This window comes from Lissotriton helveticus, chromosome 8, assembly GCF_964261635.1.
Source record: "Lissotriton helveticus chromosome 8, aLisHel1.1, whole genome shotgun sequence".
Classification (NCBI taxonomy): Eukaryota; Metazoa; Chordata; class Amphibia; order Caudata; family Salamandridae; genus Lissotriton; species Lissotriton helveticus.
In genome coordinates, this window is record NC_136069.1 from 737,519,000 (window position 1) to 737,535,417 (window position 16,418).

The 16,418-nt window shown below is 45.4% G+C and overlaps 1 protein-coding gene across 1 annotated transcript in view; it reads left to right on the forward strand.

Annotated features, from left to right (window-relative positions):
- LOC144773796 (acetylserotonin O-methyltransferase-like) overlaps positions 1-16,418 on the forward strand; it is a 409,197-nt gene that overhangs the window by 319,641 nt on the left and 73,138 nt on the right. The window contains exon 6 of the mRNA XM_078658902.1: positions 10,257-10,379. Coding sequence (XP_078515028.1) covers positions 10,257-10,379 — 123 coding nt within the window. The remainder of the gene's footprint in view (positions 1-10,256; positions 10,380-16,418) is intronic.

The window sequence follows — 16,418 nt, forward strand, 5'->3', positions numbered from 1 at the left end:
TCAAAGCTGGGGTACCAGGTTTGAGTCTGGGCGTCGGCTCAACATCCTGTAATTCTGGGCAAATCATTTCTCATCTCCCCATACCTGCGCAAATGAATGTTTCCTTAACTGGTGCTCCTGAAAAGCATTGGTGTTGATGATTAAGTGCCGGTGCTCAGCACCAGAAATCACTGCCTCAAATTGAGCACTGAACCCCTCCCGACGCAGAGCGAGGCAAAGCAGTGATTTGCGTTTTGTCACCCTACTCCTGATTTATGAGGCCACTCAAACGATGCAGGGTGGCTTTACATGGCTTCATAAATCTTTATAAGAGCCATGTGTCATGCATGTATCACTTTAACTAGTGCAAAAGTGACGCAAGGCTCTAATAAATAAGCCCTGTGATGTAATTTCCGCAAAGGAAATGGCCCAAGCTTTGCCATGTTTTGCATCTTACAGTAGTTTGGCAATGCCAGAAGCACAACAGAATTTGCAAAAAGTATTGTATTCAAGTTTCCAAATTCCCTCATAGGTTTGACTGAAGACTGTAAAATCTCCTTCAAAATAAAGATTGAAGTAGAGGGCACAGAGGGCACTGTGGCATTTCCACCTAACCAGTGTTGGATCTGCCCTTTAGGGCAATTAGGCAATGCCCAATTAGCTGGTCTGACAAGTCAGTGTGTAGGTCATATTTGTAACTGTTTGTGGGCTTGTTGAATGATCTGTTGGACTGGTTTTTACTTCTGACTTCCATGGAATTAAAGTAAACATTGGCTGCAGATGGCTCCAATCCATGCAGTCTTTCATACCTTGCAAAATATGTTCAAACTTATTCCAATTTCCAAACATGGGTACCAATTTTTGCTTTCTAATTCACTAATGAGGGCCACTTTAATTTTGGTGCCAGAACCTATATCTGTGTGAGTCCGACATTGACCACCATCTAGTCTGAAGAAAACCCAAACGCAAACAGCATTCCATTAATGTAACAAGGTCCAATGAACCTTAACCATTCTCCCAGATGTAGCTGAAAAAGACAGTTTTGCCAGGTGGTTGATGTAAAAAGAGAAAAGATATCTATAAAACCAAAATCTTTTTCCTGGGGTACCCATTATGGAAGAAATACTGACTGTGCATTGTAAAAAGCAAGTAGTACATACATAAATCTAATAACCTTTAAATAAAAAGGAAAATATGGATTTAAGGTGGGCTTAGTTTTATCAACCTCTTTGTTCAGCCATCACCAGATAGTGGGTGAGATGGTGAATATGTGTTAAGCATGGGACCTTATAACTTATTTTTCTCCTTGCCAGCATATGCTTTTTTCCTTTCATGTCAGAAATGTGCTCAATGATAGGAGGCCTAAGAATTAAGGTTCTCATTATGAGGTTTTGTTGCAGGGCTGTGCTGCAAGGAATCTTGCTGCCCTGCCCTATGCCAAAAAAAGGCAGTAATGTGCTGTATCTATGAGATGCGGTCCATTCCTGTCCTTTTCCCTTGCGCTGGTGCACAGAGGGCTGCCATGCGCTAAAGTAGGCATCTTTGCACCATGGAGGAAGGGTGCCCGCGATGCATGGAGGATTGTTTATGTGCAGGAAGGTGCAACAAAAGCCTACGCCTCCCCAGGAAAGCTTCCCTGGGGAGGCATAGGCTTTTGATGCATTCTCCGGTTTGTGAAATTTCATAATTCTAGATATGTGCCAAATGACATAGGTGTTTAGTGGGAACACCCACCATAACGCCCATGGCACGCCTTCCTATCGCAGGTTCAGGCAACGCAGTGAATTATGCATCTTACCTCAGTCCATATCTATAATGCCATGAAAAGTCACATAATGTGGCTTTACGTGGCCTTGTAGATATGGCCGGCAGTGTGTTCTGACAGACCGTCAATAAAAGTTGCGTTCCGGCAGCGAACAGGGGCTTGAAAATAAGCCCCCACAGATGTTGGTAGTATAATGTATCAGTAGAAAGGTGAATGTAATAAATTAAGTGGGGGCTTTCTTAATGCTTAGTTTGAGCCAGTGGTTACCTTTGGGCCCACTGCATTCTATTTGGGGAGTAGAAGGTATTTTTCCTTCATTAGACTTTGACCCACAATGAGAGAGAGAAAATCAGAAAATGCAGAAAGGAAGAAGTATAGAAATTCAGAAAAACCTTGAAAACGGGAGAAAGCAGGGATAGAAGTAGCCTGCAAGAGTATGATAAAGGAACAGGGAATGGTATTGTGGTGGGTGAGTGAGGAGAAATCAAGACTAGACAATCTTTGTGTTCGGTCCCTCCAAAATTTGGCACCCCCGCTGCATGCTTCTCAGCAAGTCTGGGAGCCGGCACTGTCTACTTTACAGCACGTTTTGGCTGTGTGGATCTTATTGTTTTGTAAATTATCCTGATCAGCTACCCTGTTCTGTTTATCACGTGTCGAGATCCAGGCTGGTCAGTGGTAGGATCCAATACCTTCATTTGTATACAGTTTGGTTGAGCGGGCTGTTGCTCGCAAGGTGCCTTTGTGTGTCGAATAAAAATAGTGGTCGAATATAAACGCATTTACTGCATTCAGGCCCCGTGTCCTGATAATTCACAATGGCTGAAAAGGACACTCTGTCCTTCAGTGAGGATCACATCCAAAAACTCCTCTCTGGGGGGAGGAGCCAAGCTCGCGTCCGAGATGGCCGCGCTTTAGCTCGGCTCCGTCAACTTTCCTGTTCGAAACATAAATCCTGCCTTTATCCTGCCCCGGGAAGACAATTTCTGCTACGCTGTGGATCTACGGCGATTTATAGACACTTACCGTCTGTTCCGGTTGTCTCTGGGTGCCGTGGTTCCGGAACTGTGCCTTCGCTTGCTTCGGGACCTCCGGAGCGGACTGGCCTGAGTCTCCTTGGCGGCGCCCGGACGGAGCGCTACGCTATGGCCGGCCCTTGATGGCGCATTGGACTCGGCCGACGAGGCGATTGTGCAGAGAGGCTGGTCGCGGCTTTCTGGTTTGATCAGGCAGTCCCGCAGCCTGGGGTGGAGGCGCTGCCTTCTGTTGACGGGACTGACCGTAATTGTGGCTCGTCCCCCCCTTTGTTCTCCGGTCCGGCCATTTTGAGTGCCTCCGCCCGGACTCGGAGAACGGGGCCGGCGGCATTGGGGGGCCGGCGATCCTCCTTCTTCTGGTGGCCCCCCTTCCTGCTCTGGACGTGCCTCTGCTGGTGGTGGACTGAATTCCGTTTGCCTTGCTGTGGCCCGGTCGGGGGTCGGGGAACGCTGCGACCCCGCCGGGCTTCCAAGATGGCGGCCGACCCTGTATATCTCAGCCGGGCCGAGATGGGCGGCGGTGGTCCACGATGTGGCACAGAAACCGGATACTGTAAAGGTGTTCCTACACTTACGGACATCCTCGCCGCCCTGCGCTCCTGGGGTACTCCTGTGGCCGCACCCGCTGTTAACCTGGAGGAGGCTCGTTTCGATGGGCCGTTTGAGCCCCCCCTGGCGTGTGCGGCTACGTCGCTGCTAGGTGCGGCTGGTTCTATCCTGGAAATTATGGACCCGGTGGCTGACGTTTCTGCTGAGGTGCGGAGTTCCTCTGCCCTCCATCGTGATGTGTCCTCTCCTGTGCTATGGGTCGGTGGGCCGGGTCCTGCCCGGGCCGGTCTTGGTGGTTCTTCCTGTTCTTCATCTCCTCGAATGGCCGATCGTAGATCCTGTGCTGACTCCGCTGGGTCGACTTTCCTCAGATCATCTTCGGAACTGTGCCTGCCTTGTGTACAATGGTTTCTGACTGCTCCGGATCATTTGAGTGGTGCACGGAACATCTTATGCGGATTGAAGTTTGACCTCCCTGTTCTCTGCCTCCTGTTCCTTGTGGTCTGGTTCTTCGTGGGGCGGACTGCTACAGATTTGGAAAGAAAAGGACAGGGATGAGACGATCTTGCCTTGGTGGACTGTTGTCTTGCAATGGTTGGATGATCGATTAGTACGGTATCTCATGTCGGATTTTTGTCGTATTCCTGGTCTGTATCCTTCAATTCATCGTCTTCCCGTGGACACTGATGTTTCGGACGGGAGGGTGGGAGCCAATGATTCTGTTATATGGCCCTCTCCCGTGTTCTTTTTCCCTTATTCCTTCTTTTCCCCCCCTTTTTTTTTTGTCTTTATGGTTCTATCTTGCTTTAGCTCTTCTATATTTCGGGTTCTGATTAGGGCGCAAGGCACGCTGCTGGGGGGTGGGCCATAGCCTTCTGCAGGGGTGCAGGGTGGGCTTGCGGGGTGGGGGGGGGTCTGTCATTTCTTTGGGGGTTTTTTCTCCCCTCCTTTTTCAAATTTTTTGGTTCTATGGCTCTTGTGTGTCCTCTTTTTCGGGACGCGGTCTCAGCATGTGTCCCCCTGGGTGGGTTGTTATTGATGCGCTGGCCGTTTGGTCTTACTGTGACTTTGGCTGACTATTTAATTTTGCTCTGGTTACTACCGGTTCTGTATACCGATTTGTGGTTTCCGGCCTCGTTTGCCATGGGGCGCGTGCTTGAGGTGGCGTTCTTCCTTTCGCTTTTTGTCCCCTTTTCCCTCTTTTTCCTCCCTTCCTCCCCCCTCTCGTGGTTTTTTTTTTTCCTTATTCCCTGGGTTGTGTGACGGAGGGCTTTATTTGATAAGCTTTTTTCGACTCTGTTTGATATCATATGTTCTTATTGTGGTGGGTGGCGTTGAACGGCGGTTGCCACTGTTTTTCTGGTGTGACTCATATTCTGCCCTTACCGATAGGTATTTGTCATTATTGAGTTATCCTGTATCTTTTACCGTGGCTGTTCGCGGCCCACCACGGCCCTTCGAGACTTCCTAACTGTTTATTATCCTGTTGTACCCGTTTCTATATATTAGAAAATCAACCTTCTCGTATCCTGTCCCTGCTGGTTGCTATATGGCTTTTAGCCCTTATTTCCTGTATGATTTGTTGTGATATTCTGTATGCGTTTCTGTATTGTTGACTATGTTCCTTATTTGTGGTGGCCGGCCCGCTGGGTTGTAGGCCCGTATGTGTGAGCCTTCTCTGTACAATAAAGGTTTTAAAAAAAAAAAAAAAAACTCCTCTCTGACTCTACTCTCTTCTCCTCTGTCAAACTAAGCAGCACAGCAAAACAGCTTAATTTCGCAGACAAACTTGTTAGACTAAAAAAAAAACATGTTAGAACGGAATTGCATGGCCATTTCCTACTTGCCAATCTCAGAGCCGGGACCATCCCCTGGGGGCTTCAGATCAAGAATGTTCCCGTAATATTTACGGATGATCCAGTATACCGTAAAGGATTCAGTTTCATTAGCACCAAATGCAGTAGGGATCTGATGGTGCACACTGTAGAAACTGCCCAAAGAATCTTGAAAAAGGAGGAGGAGGAAATTGAGGAACAACTGCACGCAATAAAAGATAATCATACCGAGAATGAAGCAAAAGCTCTCTTGGAAAAAATTGAAAAGGAATTAGCTACCTTTAGAGACAATACCATCAATTTCAAAACCTCAAAATTTGAGAAAGATCAAAAAAAATTTAATATCGAGATAGTGTATCCATACCTCAAAGATGAGTTTTATTCTAAACCCGACTCCACTCGATATCTCAACACCAATCAGGGAAGATCAAAGAAAAGATTTACCACGTTTTCTGAAACATCCTCGTCGGAGTCAATGGAGGACTCAGACGCCGGTGAGGGTCCGTCTAATAGGAACCAACAGAACCGAAACACCCCAAAGAGGCCTTTTTTAGGCCAGGGCCAACAGCAGAAGCGGACAAGATTCAAACCCCAGTAGGAGATGACGACGCGCAAACAACACTACAAATCCTAAAACCATCTACTATCATAAACATCTCTGGGAAAGTTCTATCACAAGCCGAAAAGGAAGTGTTGGAATTGGGGCTTTCCTTTGTCCCCGGGATTGCAATGGACTTCACTAGAATCAAACTGGAAGTTTTGGAATTTTTTAGGAAAATACGCCTCAGATGGTTCTTCAGAGACTCGCCTGACCAGGTCCTCACTGAAGCATCAGGATTGAGGAACAAGTCTACGTTTTGTCCCCCTAATCATAACATCTCCAAAAATATTCTTGCCTTTGAGCGCTCTGTGATGTCATCCTTGAATATGCTTGAGAAGAAACGCCCGTTTGTACCAAGCAACATTACCAAAAAACAAAAAGAAGCCATACAAGAACTGAAGGGTCAACAAGAGGCGATCATAAGACCAGCAGACAAGGGAGGTGCGGTGGTCCTGTGGTCAAAAGACCTATATAGAACTGAAGGACGCAGCCATGTTTATAATCAGGAGTGGTATCGCCGGATCACACACGACCCTACAGCACAGATACTGAATGAAGTCAACATACTTGTCAGTGATGCCAGATAATCAGGAATATTAGGACCTAAGGAATCGGAATATCTCGTGAAGAAACACCCACGGATTCCTCATCTATACTTTCTTCCGAAAGTTCACAAAGACTCCAAAACACCCCCGGGTCGCCCCATTGTGTCCGGTTGTGACTCTGTCCTGGAGCCGAACTCTCAATTCGTCGACATCTTCCTGAAACCACTCGTGGTCCAAGTTCCATCTTACCTGAGGGACACCATGGACTTTATCAACAAAGTTGAGGGACTCAAGTTTGATCCATCTTTCCAAGTGCTTGCCACTATGGATGTGTGTTCTCTTTACACACAGATACCCCAACAAGACGATCTAGATGTCATTGAACTATATTTGGACAGTAGACCCCGCCCACACAGGGTCCCCTCTGACCTCATCGTCGCATTTGCATCGCTGGCACTAAAAAAGAACTTCTTCACCTTTGAGGACGAGATGTTCTTACAAGTGAAAGGTTCGGCGATGGGCTGCCCCTTCGCGCCCGAAATGGCCATTCTTTACATGGGTCAGTATGAGGAGAAATATGTGTTGAATAACAACCCCTATAAACAACATATTGAGCAGTGGCTCAGATACATAGACGACGTGTGGTGCATCTGGAATGGCCCGTCAGCCCTTCTTGAAGAATTTCATGTATGGCTCAACAACAGAAGTCCTGATATTAAATTCAGTTTGAGCTACAATTCCAAATCATTACCCTTTTTGGACGTGGAGGTCTCGGTTAAAACTGATGAACTGTCATGCTCTCTCTATCAGAAAAAAACCGACAAGAACAATGCACTCCACTACAGGAGTTACCACCCAAGGAGTTTGTGGGATAATCTCCCATATGGACAATTTCTCCGTGTGAGGCGGAATTGCTCATTAGTACAACAGTTTGATCTTCACGGACAAGCACTGACGGCCAAGCTACGGGAAAGGGGATATCCACACAAGCTGTTGAAGCACTCTATGAAAAGAGCAAGATGGACGCCCAGGGAACATCTATTAGAAAAAAGATCCAGACCAGCGACCCAAAGGATCGTCTGTGTGTCAACCTTTGGCCCCCATAACAACCATCTCCAAAAGATCATCAGAAAAAGCTGGCACCTTGTGGAGGAAATACTACCCGATGTAGGTGTCCCTCTGTTTGCACTCAAAAAGAACCGAAGTATAGGCCAGATGATCACTTCCACTCGGCCTCCAGCCAAAAGAGACAATCGAAGTACCATCTTTGGGGCCAACCCTGTCAAGGGACACCGCAAATGCGGGACCTGCACTGTCTGTGACATCACAATGGAAGGTTCCTTGTTTACTGATGGCAATAAATTCTGGCGCCATGATGAACACACTAATTGCAAGACCAAATATACTGTGTATGCCATCCAATGTCCCTGCAACAAGCTGTACATAGGCAAAACCACGCAGGAGGTCCGCCAAAGAATAATACAACACAGATCCAGAATAAACAATAAGAACCTAACGGCACCATTGGTCTCGCACTTCTTACGCTACAAACATTCTGTGGATGAGATGAGATGGACGGTGCTGGCAGTGATTCCAGGTGGCAGCGGAGATCCTGATGCCCGTCTCTCCCAAAAGGAGGCGTATCTCATCCTGAAATTTGACACATCGAACTCTGGCCTAAATGAAATGTCTGAACTTTCTAATCTGGGAGTCTAGCTCCATTCAATCCCCGCCTTCCAGATGCCAAGCAGCTGGTTGCTGCCTAGCTGTGTCTAAGCTGTGCTGCTATTGATCCTAATTGGTTCTATTTGGCAATCCCCAAATAATCCGTTTCTTTCTTTTCTTTTCAATTTCTCTTCATTCATGCACCAACTTTTTTCTGTCTTCCAAATTTGTGGGCATTGGCTGTTAACAATGAGGTTACTGGATTGGTGGTGTGGCGTTTGGAACATTCCAAACGGGTGGAATGTCTGGCACTCAATATCCCTCACTCTAGAACTAGGAAGATGTCTTTCAAAATGCGATGTTGGGACAATACACACTATGGCACATAACAGGAGTGTAGGGCCTACACACACGGGGTGACTTTGTAAATGAACCAGAAGCTTTAACGGGGACAGACTCAGAGGAAAATGGCCCTGGTGTGTTTTTAACGAGTAACAAGTTGCAGCCCGTTAAAAATGCCTGTCTTGTGCTTTAAATACATCTTTATATTAGTTTACTCGGCAGGTTCCGCTTTTGTGGTATCCAACTCTCCTCTTCACGATCCGCTTCCCTGGCACTCTGTAACATGGAACTACCAGTACCATGTTCCCCGGGATCCATTTGAAGTCCCGCCTCTGTGTCTATGCCCGCCAGTCAGCAGCCTGTCTTAATACACGAGCGCGAGCCACTTTGCTCCGCTTTCGCTTTCAGGCACAAGAAGGAAAGGACGTTCAGGCTCAGGCGCTCCAAGTAAGTAATGGCCGAGCAGACCCCCTCCTCCGTTAGGCACTACATGACGAACGCTTTGTAATCGCCTGGTGTTTGTCCCCGCCTCTCCACAGCGGTACGCGGCAGCTTGATTCCCGCCCCGCTCCCCGGATTCCTTCACGGACCGGCCGTTTTTCCAAGAGAAGCAACCTAGGTGCAGGTAGGCTCAGTGTCTTAGTTCTATACGAATCCCTGCCTAGGAGGTCACATTTTTTGCCTCTTTCACGCTGAGTGCAGTGTTGGCAACCCACTCTCTGTTTGTTTGTTTTTTTCGCCACCCAGCTGGTTTAATAAGAACACCACCATGTGACTCACCCCTCTATCCACCGCGCACTGCGCCTTGGGCGTTCCACATCCGGACACCTCCGCGTGTGCACACAGGTAATGCCGATTATGTATGTATAACTACCACAACTTGCCTGTCTGTGTGTGATCTGTCTCCTAGGCACCCAGCAGACCTGATTCCCCACACTCTTTTCATTTCAGAAAAACGTACCTGAAGCTCCATACACATTTCCTGGTGCAGCCCCAGTTCTGGCTGACAAGGTAATTCCTATTTTCTCAGTGCTGTAGAGTCAGAGAGGGCTATCTCAGTTTGACACAAACACGTCTGTTGACACCACCATTCAATTCCTCTTTCCAGATAAATTCCCAGTCCATGTCCTGAGGAGAACCCATATTCATCACGGTTCAAAACGCGTTGACCCCCAGCCTGTGTCAAGAAAGAAGGGTGCAGCTAGGGACTAACTAACGCCACTCCTGTGGGCCCTTGCTGTCAATCTGAAAAAGACTGTATCACAGGTGTTGTGAGACAGGCAGGCTAACCCTTTCCATCTTCAGATCCGCCTGTCCACTGGTTGTTTATCTATAGGACTGGTTTTTTCCACTTGTAAATGGTGCCGTTCGTGTAAAGGCTGTTCATGTTGTAATGATTGCTACGTAATTTGTTTTCAAATTTCTTATCGGTGTCGTCATTTCTTGAGTGTTCACCTTATATGTATGTATATTTGTATATATTGTATATATAACTGTATGTTTTTGAACTGACTGTATGGATAGGATGTCCCTTTTTGATGCCATGTGTTTGTTGATTTAATGCAAATGGATATTGAAATACAATAAATTTGTTTGGAATATAACCTTGGGCTGCGCAGCACGTTTTGGCTGTGTGGATCTTATTGTTTTGTAAATTATCCTGATCAGCTACCCTGTTCTGTTTATTACTTTACATATTAAGCATTGGATTTCTGAAGCAGGGGTCTCTGGAGGTGGCAACTGTTATTCATTTGCAATTTTAGTAGGCCTAAAAACTTTGTGCTGGAATATTGCAAGTTATTTTTTTTCATTTTAAAATGAAAATAAGACACACCGGAAATGTCAAACACCTGTCTAAGAATCAAGAAACTTAATTTTGAATGACATTTTTCAGCAGAAATATCAAAAATCTATGCTACTGACTAATATTTCTTTTAGGAGACTTCGTTGAAGATCCAATTCCAGAATCAGATTTATACATTTTGGCTCAAATTGTTCATTGCTGGAAAGACGACAAATGTGTGCGACTATTAACAAAAGTTTATAATTCCTGCAAATCAGGTACTTTTTCTTTTTATCCTTCACCACAATGCAATTCTTTTTTTTTCCTTTTTAATTTGTTCATTGTTGTTGTTGTTTACATACATATAGAAAAGAGATATCGAAAAAAAAACATTACAGATTGATAGGTTGTACCTCATTTCTGGATAAGCACAGAAAACCAGTTGCCAAGTTCAAATTTCATTACAAATTGGCCCATTGTGCTCCCTGATATATATACAACGAAAAAAAGAAAAAGAGTATTCTGCCCTGACACTATCTCAAATAAATCAGCATTTGAAAACATAGACAGATATCTAAAGTACCCAACTGGTAAACATGATCCAGTGAGACTTCAATCAGCAAGAGGAAAAGGAATTATGGAATATTCACCAATTTACATTTTGAGATCAAGGGAATTTCGAACATTTGGAATATTTACATACCTATATTACCGAAGCCAATCTGTTATAGGAGCCCACAATTTGTGTCCCTTTTCTCGTCTGCTTCGTCCTTTTAAATGATACACCGAGCTCTCTAAATTATATACAGCTAAGAATCATGAGCGCCGATTGCTAAAAGTAGGGGGATCAGGGCTGATCCAGTTAGAAGCTAGCTACAAACATTGCCATAAAGACAAGCCCAGTAACAGCGCGCGGCCAGCTCCCTTTCACCTCTAGCCCCATGATAACCATGTCTGGAGAAACAGATATAGGGAGACCTAAAACTTTGGCCAAGAAGGACTCCAGATCCCGATAAAATAACATTAACCTGGGACAAGAAAAAAACATGTGAACTGTATCTGCTAATACCATCCTGCACCTATTACAGGAGCCGCCCACACTCCCACCCCATTTAGCTATATTTGCCGGTGTATAATACAAATCAAAAATAGACATAAAATGTTGGCTTTGGAGACTACCCGATAATAAAGTCTGATTAGCTACTTCAAGTGATTCTTCAACACTGATCCCCTCCTTCCCAAATTTCCGTTCCCATTTATCGTTCTGATTCACTAGATCATCAGGCAGGGATTCCTGCAGAATCTGATATATCCCCCTTATCCGGGATTTCCTACAAATTAATTCCACTAAAATTATCGTCCATTATTCTCCACGCATGGATTGTTTCCTGCTATCTAAGGAACTGCGGATCTGCAAATATTTTTTAAAATCCCGCTAATCGAGACCATGCTTTTCTTGCAGAGAAGAAAATGGAGCTAATTGGTCTTCCTGGCCCAAATCCCCCACCGTGCTGATCCCAAGGTTGCTTCATCTTTGTACGATTTGATCTTGAAAAATTACAGGTAAAACGCTGGAAGCCGAGAAAGGTGTGTAGCTATTAATATTGTGAATTTTGAATCTGTTACGCACCTTCTTCCAAACCGTATAAGCCACCTGCAGAGTCTTGATTCTGGTTTTTCTGTAATAGCTAGGTTCAAGAATTTTAACTAGACAATGTTTAGCCCCCCCCCAAACCATTTTCAAAAATAGTTGGGCGAAATGCCTCTGAACACCGACACCTATCTCCAACCAGAAGTACCCCCACATGTTGCAGCATACATGCCCATAGAGGAAATTAGGGATAGCCCAGCCCCCGCGCATTCTAGGGAGGGTCAGCCACTTGCCCGCTCTCCTTGATCAGTGATAGCTCCACATGAATCTAGAACACATCCTTTCGATCTTTTGAAACCATGGAGCTGGAACACCAGAGGAATAGTCCTGAAAAGGTATAATATTTTTGGAAATACCATCATTTTGATGGCATTGCTACGCCCATGCATAGACAGATGTAAATGGTATAATCTTTCCAGCGTCTGTTTAGTTGTTTCAATTATAGGACTGCCATTTATGTCAGGAATTTGGTTGACCTCTACAGTAAGCTTTATCCCCAGATAGGTCACTACTGGCACAATCGGCAGATCCAGAAAAGACTCCATGCCCGAGTACAAGATCTGAGTATTATCGGTATGCTGATCTTGTGTCGGATGTAAATATTGCGGCATCATCGGCATAAGCCAATGTGTTATATTCAAAACCATTAACCCTTATAGACTGAATATCACAACATTGTTCAAGTTTCTGCAAAAAGGGGTCGATATATAAGAAGAACAAAAGGGGAGAGCAGGGGCAGCCCTGCCTAGTGCCCCTGCTAATATTAATCATATCAGACTCCTGCCCTGAGATCCGAACGCCTACCACCGGTGACACATATAGGGCCTGGATTGCCTGAATAAATTCCTTAGCCATCCCCTTCCAGTGGAGTACGGACCACAGGAACCGCCAGGAGACCCTGTCGAACGCTTTCTCGGCATCCAACAGGATCATCCCGAGCAGAGACCCCATGGCCTGTGCCCAGTCAAGAAGGTTAATAGCTCTCCTGACGTGGTCCGTAGTGTCCCTCCCCGGGATAAACCTGTGCTGTCGTAGAGAGACCAAGGGTTTGATGACACTACTTAATCTGGATTTCAAGATTTTGGAATAAATCTTGCTGTCGGTGTTTATGAGTGAGATAGGTCTGTATGACGAAGGATTTAATTCTGGTTTCACTTTCTTTCTAAATACAACAATGGTAGTTCTTCTCTGGGACTCAGGTGTGCAACCCTTTTGTTCTGAGTGGAATAGGGATATTAAACCTGCTCTTAAGTCATTCTGAAATGTTCTAAAGAATTTGAGAGGAAACCCATCCGGGCCCACAGTCTTACCAACGGCAAGAGAGGTTATAGCTGTCTCTATCTCTTCCCACGTAATTGGGGCTGCAAGAGACGTGTTTTGGTCTAAAGTGACTTTAGAAGCCTGAAGATCCTCAAAAAACTCTTCCAAAAGCTGCTGCCCACTTCCCGCTTCTCCTCCCCTGACTTCTTCAGTATCCAGTTGTTGGTAAAAGTTATGAAACACTTTCAAGATCCCTATTGAGGAATCATAAATTCTACCAGACTGATATTGTATTCTATCAACTCTATTTGAAACCTCCCTCTGCCGTAATCGCTTAGCCAGAACCCTTCCCATATTTTCCCCCAAATCATATGCCTCAGTTCTATTTTGGACGTATTTAAGGGCAAGTTCCTCACTGAAGTGCTGGTGTATCATAGCCTTGATGACATCAATTGACTGCTGCCATTCCTCAATATTCTGACCAGCACGCACCCTCAGCATCAATTGTACCTCTGCCCGCCTAAGATGCTCAGCCAAACCACTCAACTGTTTCTTAAGAGCCTTCCGATGATAGCCAGAATAATTAAGAGTCTCTCCCCGCACAGCCACCTTAAAAGCATCCCACACCACAATTCCTGAAGCCTAATTCCTGTTGAAATCAAAGAATTCAACCACCCACTTGGCCACATGCTCACAGTAGGCCTGATCCAACAGTAGTTTACGTTCGAAAGTCCAGGGGCGTGGAGTGACCATAAACCCATTAGACGGAAGATCCACCATTACAGGATTATGGTTTGAAATAATCCTGGGAGATATGCTAATATTAATTCCCTCTGCTCTTTGGCATGAAACGAAAGAATAATCCAAGCGGACCATCTTATTGTGGGGGGAAGAATAGAAAGTATACCCCATGTCCAACCGTTTATGCCTGTACCATAGATCGACTAACCCATGCTCTTTGACCAACCCCCATTAGGCCCTAAAAGTCTGAATTTTGCGTCCAGGATATAGAGAGTCGCTCAACAGATCAAAATTACTCTCCAAATGAATATTAAAGTCACCGCAAAGAATTAATGGGTGTGGCCACATCGCAAGTTCCATACTCAAGAAGTTTAATATGTCAGGATCATCCATATTAGATCCGTACATGGAACAGATTGTAAAGGGGACACTATTGATTACAAATTCGACAATAACCCAACGCACAAATTGGTTCTTCTTAACTCCCAGAAATATTCCTATACCACGTCGTGCGAGTACAGCCACACCCCTAATAGTAGTACTTTGCCGTGTATATGCCACAAGATCTAACCCAAATTCCTTCAGCCAGCCACTTTTACTGCAAGGAATGTGAGTTTCCTGTAGACAAAGAATGTCTATCTGCATGAGCTGTACACATTTAGCTAAATAAAAACCTTTTCTCCTGTCATTTAATCCACGAATATTCCATGAGCATAATGATATTCCTCCCCTTCTACCTGTCATTTTAATAAAGAATCAAATTCTTCATCAGGCCTAGACATTAGAAGCAAGCCACAGTTCCAGATTGTACCAATAGCTACCAGTTTCATTAAACTGATATACTCATGAGAGAACGTAAACAGAAGTGAAAACAACAACAACATTACACCACCACCCCTCCCAGCAACCCACCCTTCCCCCTCACCGCTCTCTTCCCTTGAGCTCCCCCCTCTCCCCCCAGCCACCCAACACATAGGGCATGGGGACTAAAAGTCCCTGTTGATGCTGAACTGAACCGCCACCCACCCTACTAAGCTATCCCCCCTCCTGGGCTATTAGTCTTGTTTGTCTACTCTGCAATTAATTCCCTAGTTTTGCTAATAGCCTATTAGACCCTGAGAAAAAAAAGACTTGCTAGAAGAAAAGACACCCTCACTAAAATCATAAAAATATAAGTACTCGTAACCTTATAGTAAAAGCAAAAATACCTTGACTAGAATCTTGGTCAAGAAGTATTGGGTCTGACCCTGATACACCACCTTTAACTTGGCAGGGATAAGAAGAAAGGCCTGTGCCCCCTTTGCCTGAAAGGCTGATATAAGTTGTCTCAGAAGCCACCTCTGTTCCAGAGTGGCCTGACAGAAGTCAGGCCTTACAAAAAAATCACAGACTTTCGCAACTCTTTTCCGGTCAGACCTCGCCAAGCCATACAAAGCCTCCCTAGCTAGAAAATTATTCAAACAAATAAGGATAGCCCGCGGCCTGTTATCCGCCTGACTGGCTTTTTTACGCTGGTTAAAAGGAATTCGGTGAGCCCTCTGAATTTGCACTTTCCAATCCCACTGTTGTAACTCTGGAAATGCCTCTTCAAATAGTTCGATCACAAACTGCCGGGGATCTTCTGCCTCTTTGCCTTCGGGAATGCCCAGGACCTGTAGGTTGTTCCTCCTTGATCTATTTTCCAAGTCTGTTAATTTCCAGACTGTATCATCTTTCAACGCTTTAATAGATTCCGTCAGGTCTTTCCGTGCAGCCAGGTCATCCTCTAATTGCGAAACCCATGTCTCAGCCTCGCTGATTCTTACCAAAAAATCAGAGCATGTCTTTGCCATTCGGCGCATGGAATTCTGCAGTTTACGACACGCCCCTTGTGTCCAAGAGCTCTCTGTTCTGGTTTCTGCGCGATGAGCCATGATGCTCTGGTACATTGTTGACAGCGTGATTTCTTCAGAGCCATTAAAATTACTATCCTTGATAGTTGTCAGTACCTCATCTGAGACTACCTCATTGCCATTACCATTACCGTTCAGCTGAGTTGAAAAAGAATAATGCCAAGTAAATGATCCGGCTGCACCTTGCTTTTCCTTTGTGCACTGTATTTGTCTGAGCCATATCATTGCTTTCCTCCTCCGATTGCAGACTGCTAGCATCACTCTCTTGTGCAGCCCAGTCTTTGACATTACTGTCATCCCCTGACAGGCTAGAATGCTCTGATAGAGAAAAGAAATTGTCCGCGGACTCCTCTTCCTTAGACATTAAGGAAGTGGGTTCCAGACCGACAGAGTCCCTAGGAGTCACTTTGGTTACATCCTTTAGCAGGCCATGGGTTAAGGACACTGCATTTCCCACAATGCTTTGTTTCTGCAATGGAACCAGGTTCTCCATCACCATGGTATCTGAAGCACTCAGCGGCTGAGGAATCCCACTATCCCTGCTGCCATCAGCCATGACAAGATTCTCATCCCTAGCCACTCCTGAGTCATACCTGTGCTCTGTCCCATTATCCACCTGACCTGATGTCTTACTTCGCAGAGGCTCGTCTGCAGGGGAAATGGCAGTTACAGATTTAGCTCAAGCCTCCAGGATCGGCAGGGGAGCGGCATCTTTCCCACTCGGTTGGTCTCCTACTGCCAGGTCTCGCACAGTCTTGTTCTTAGCAGTCTGT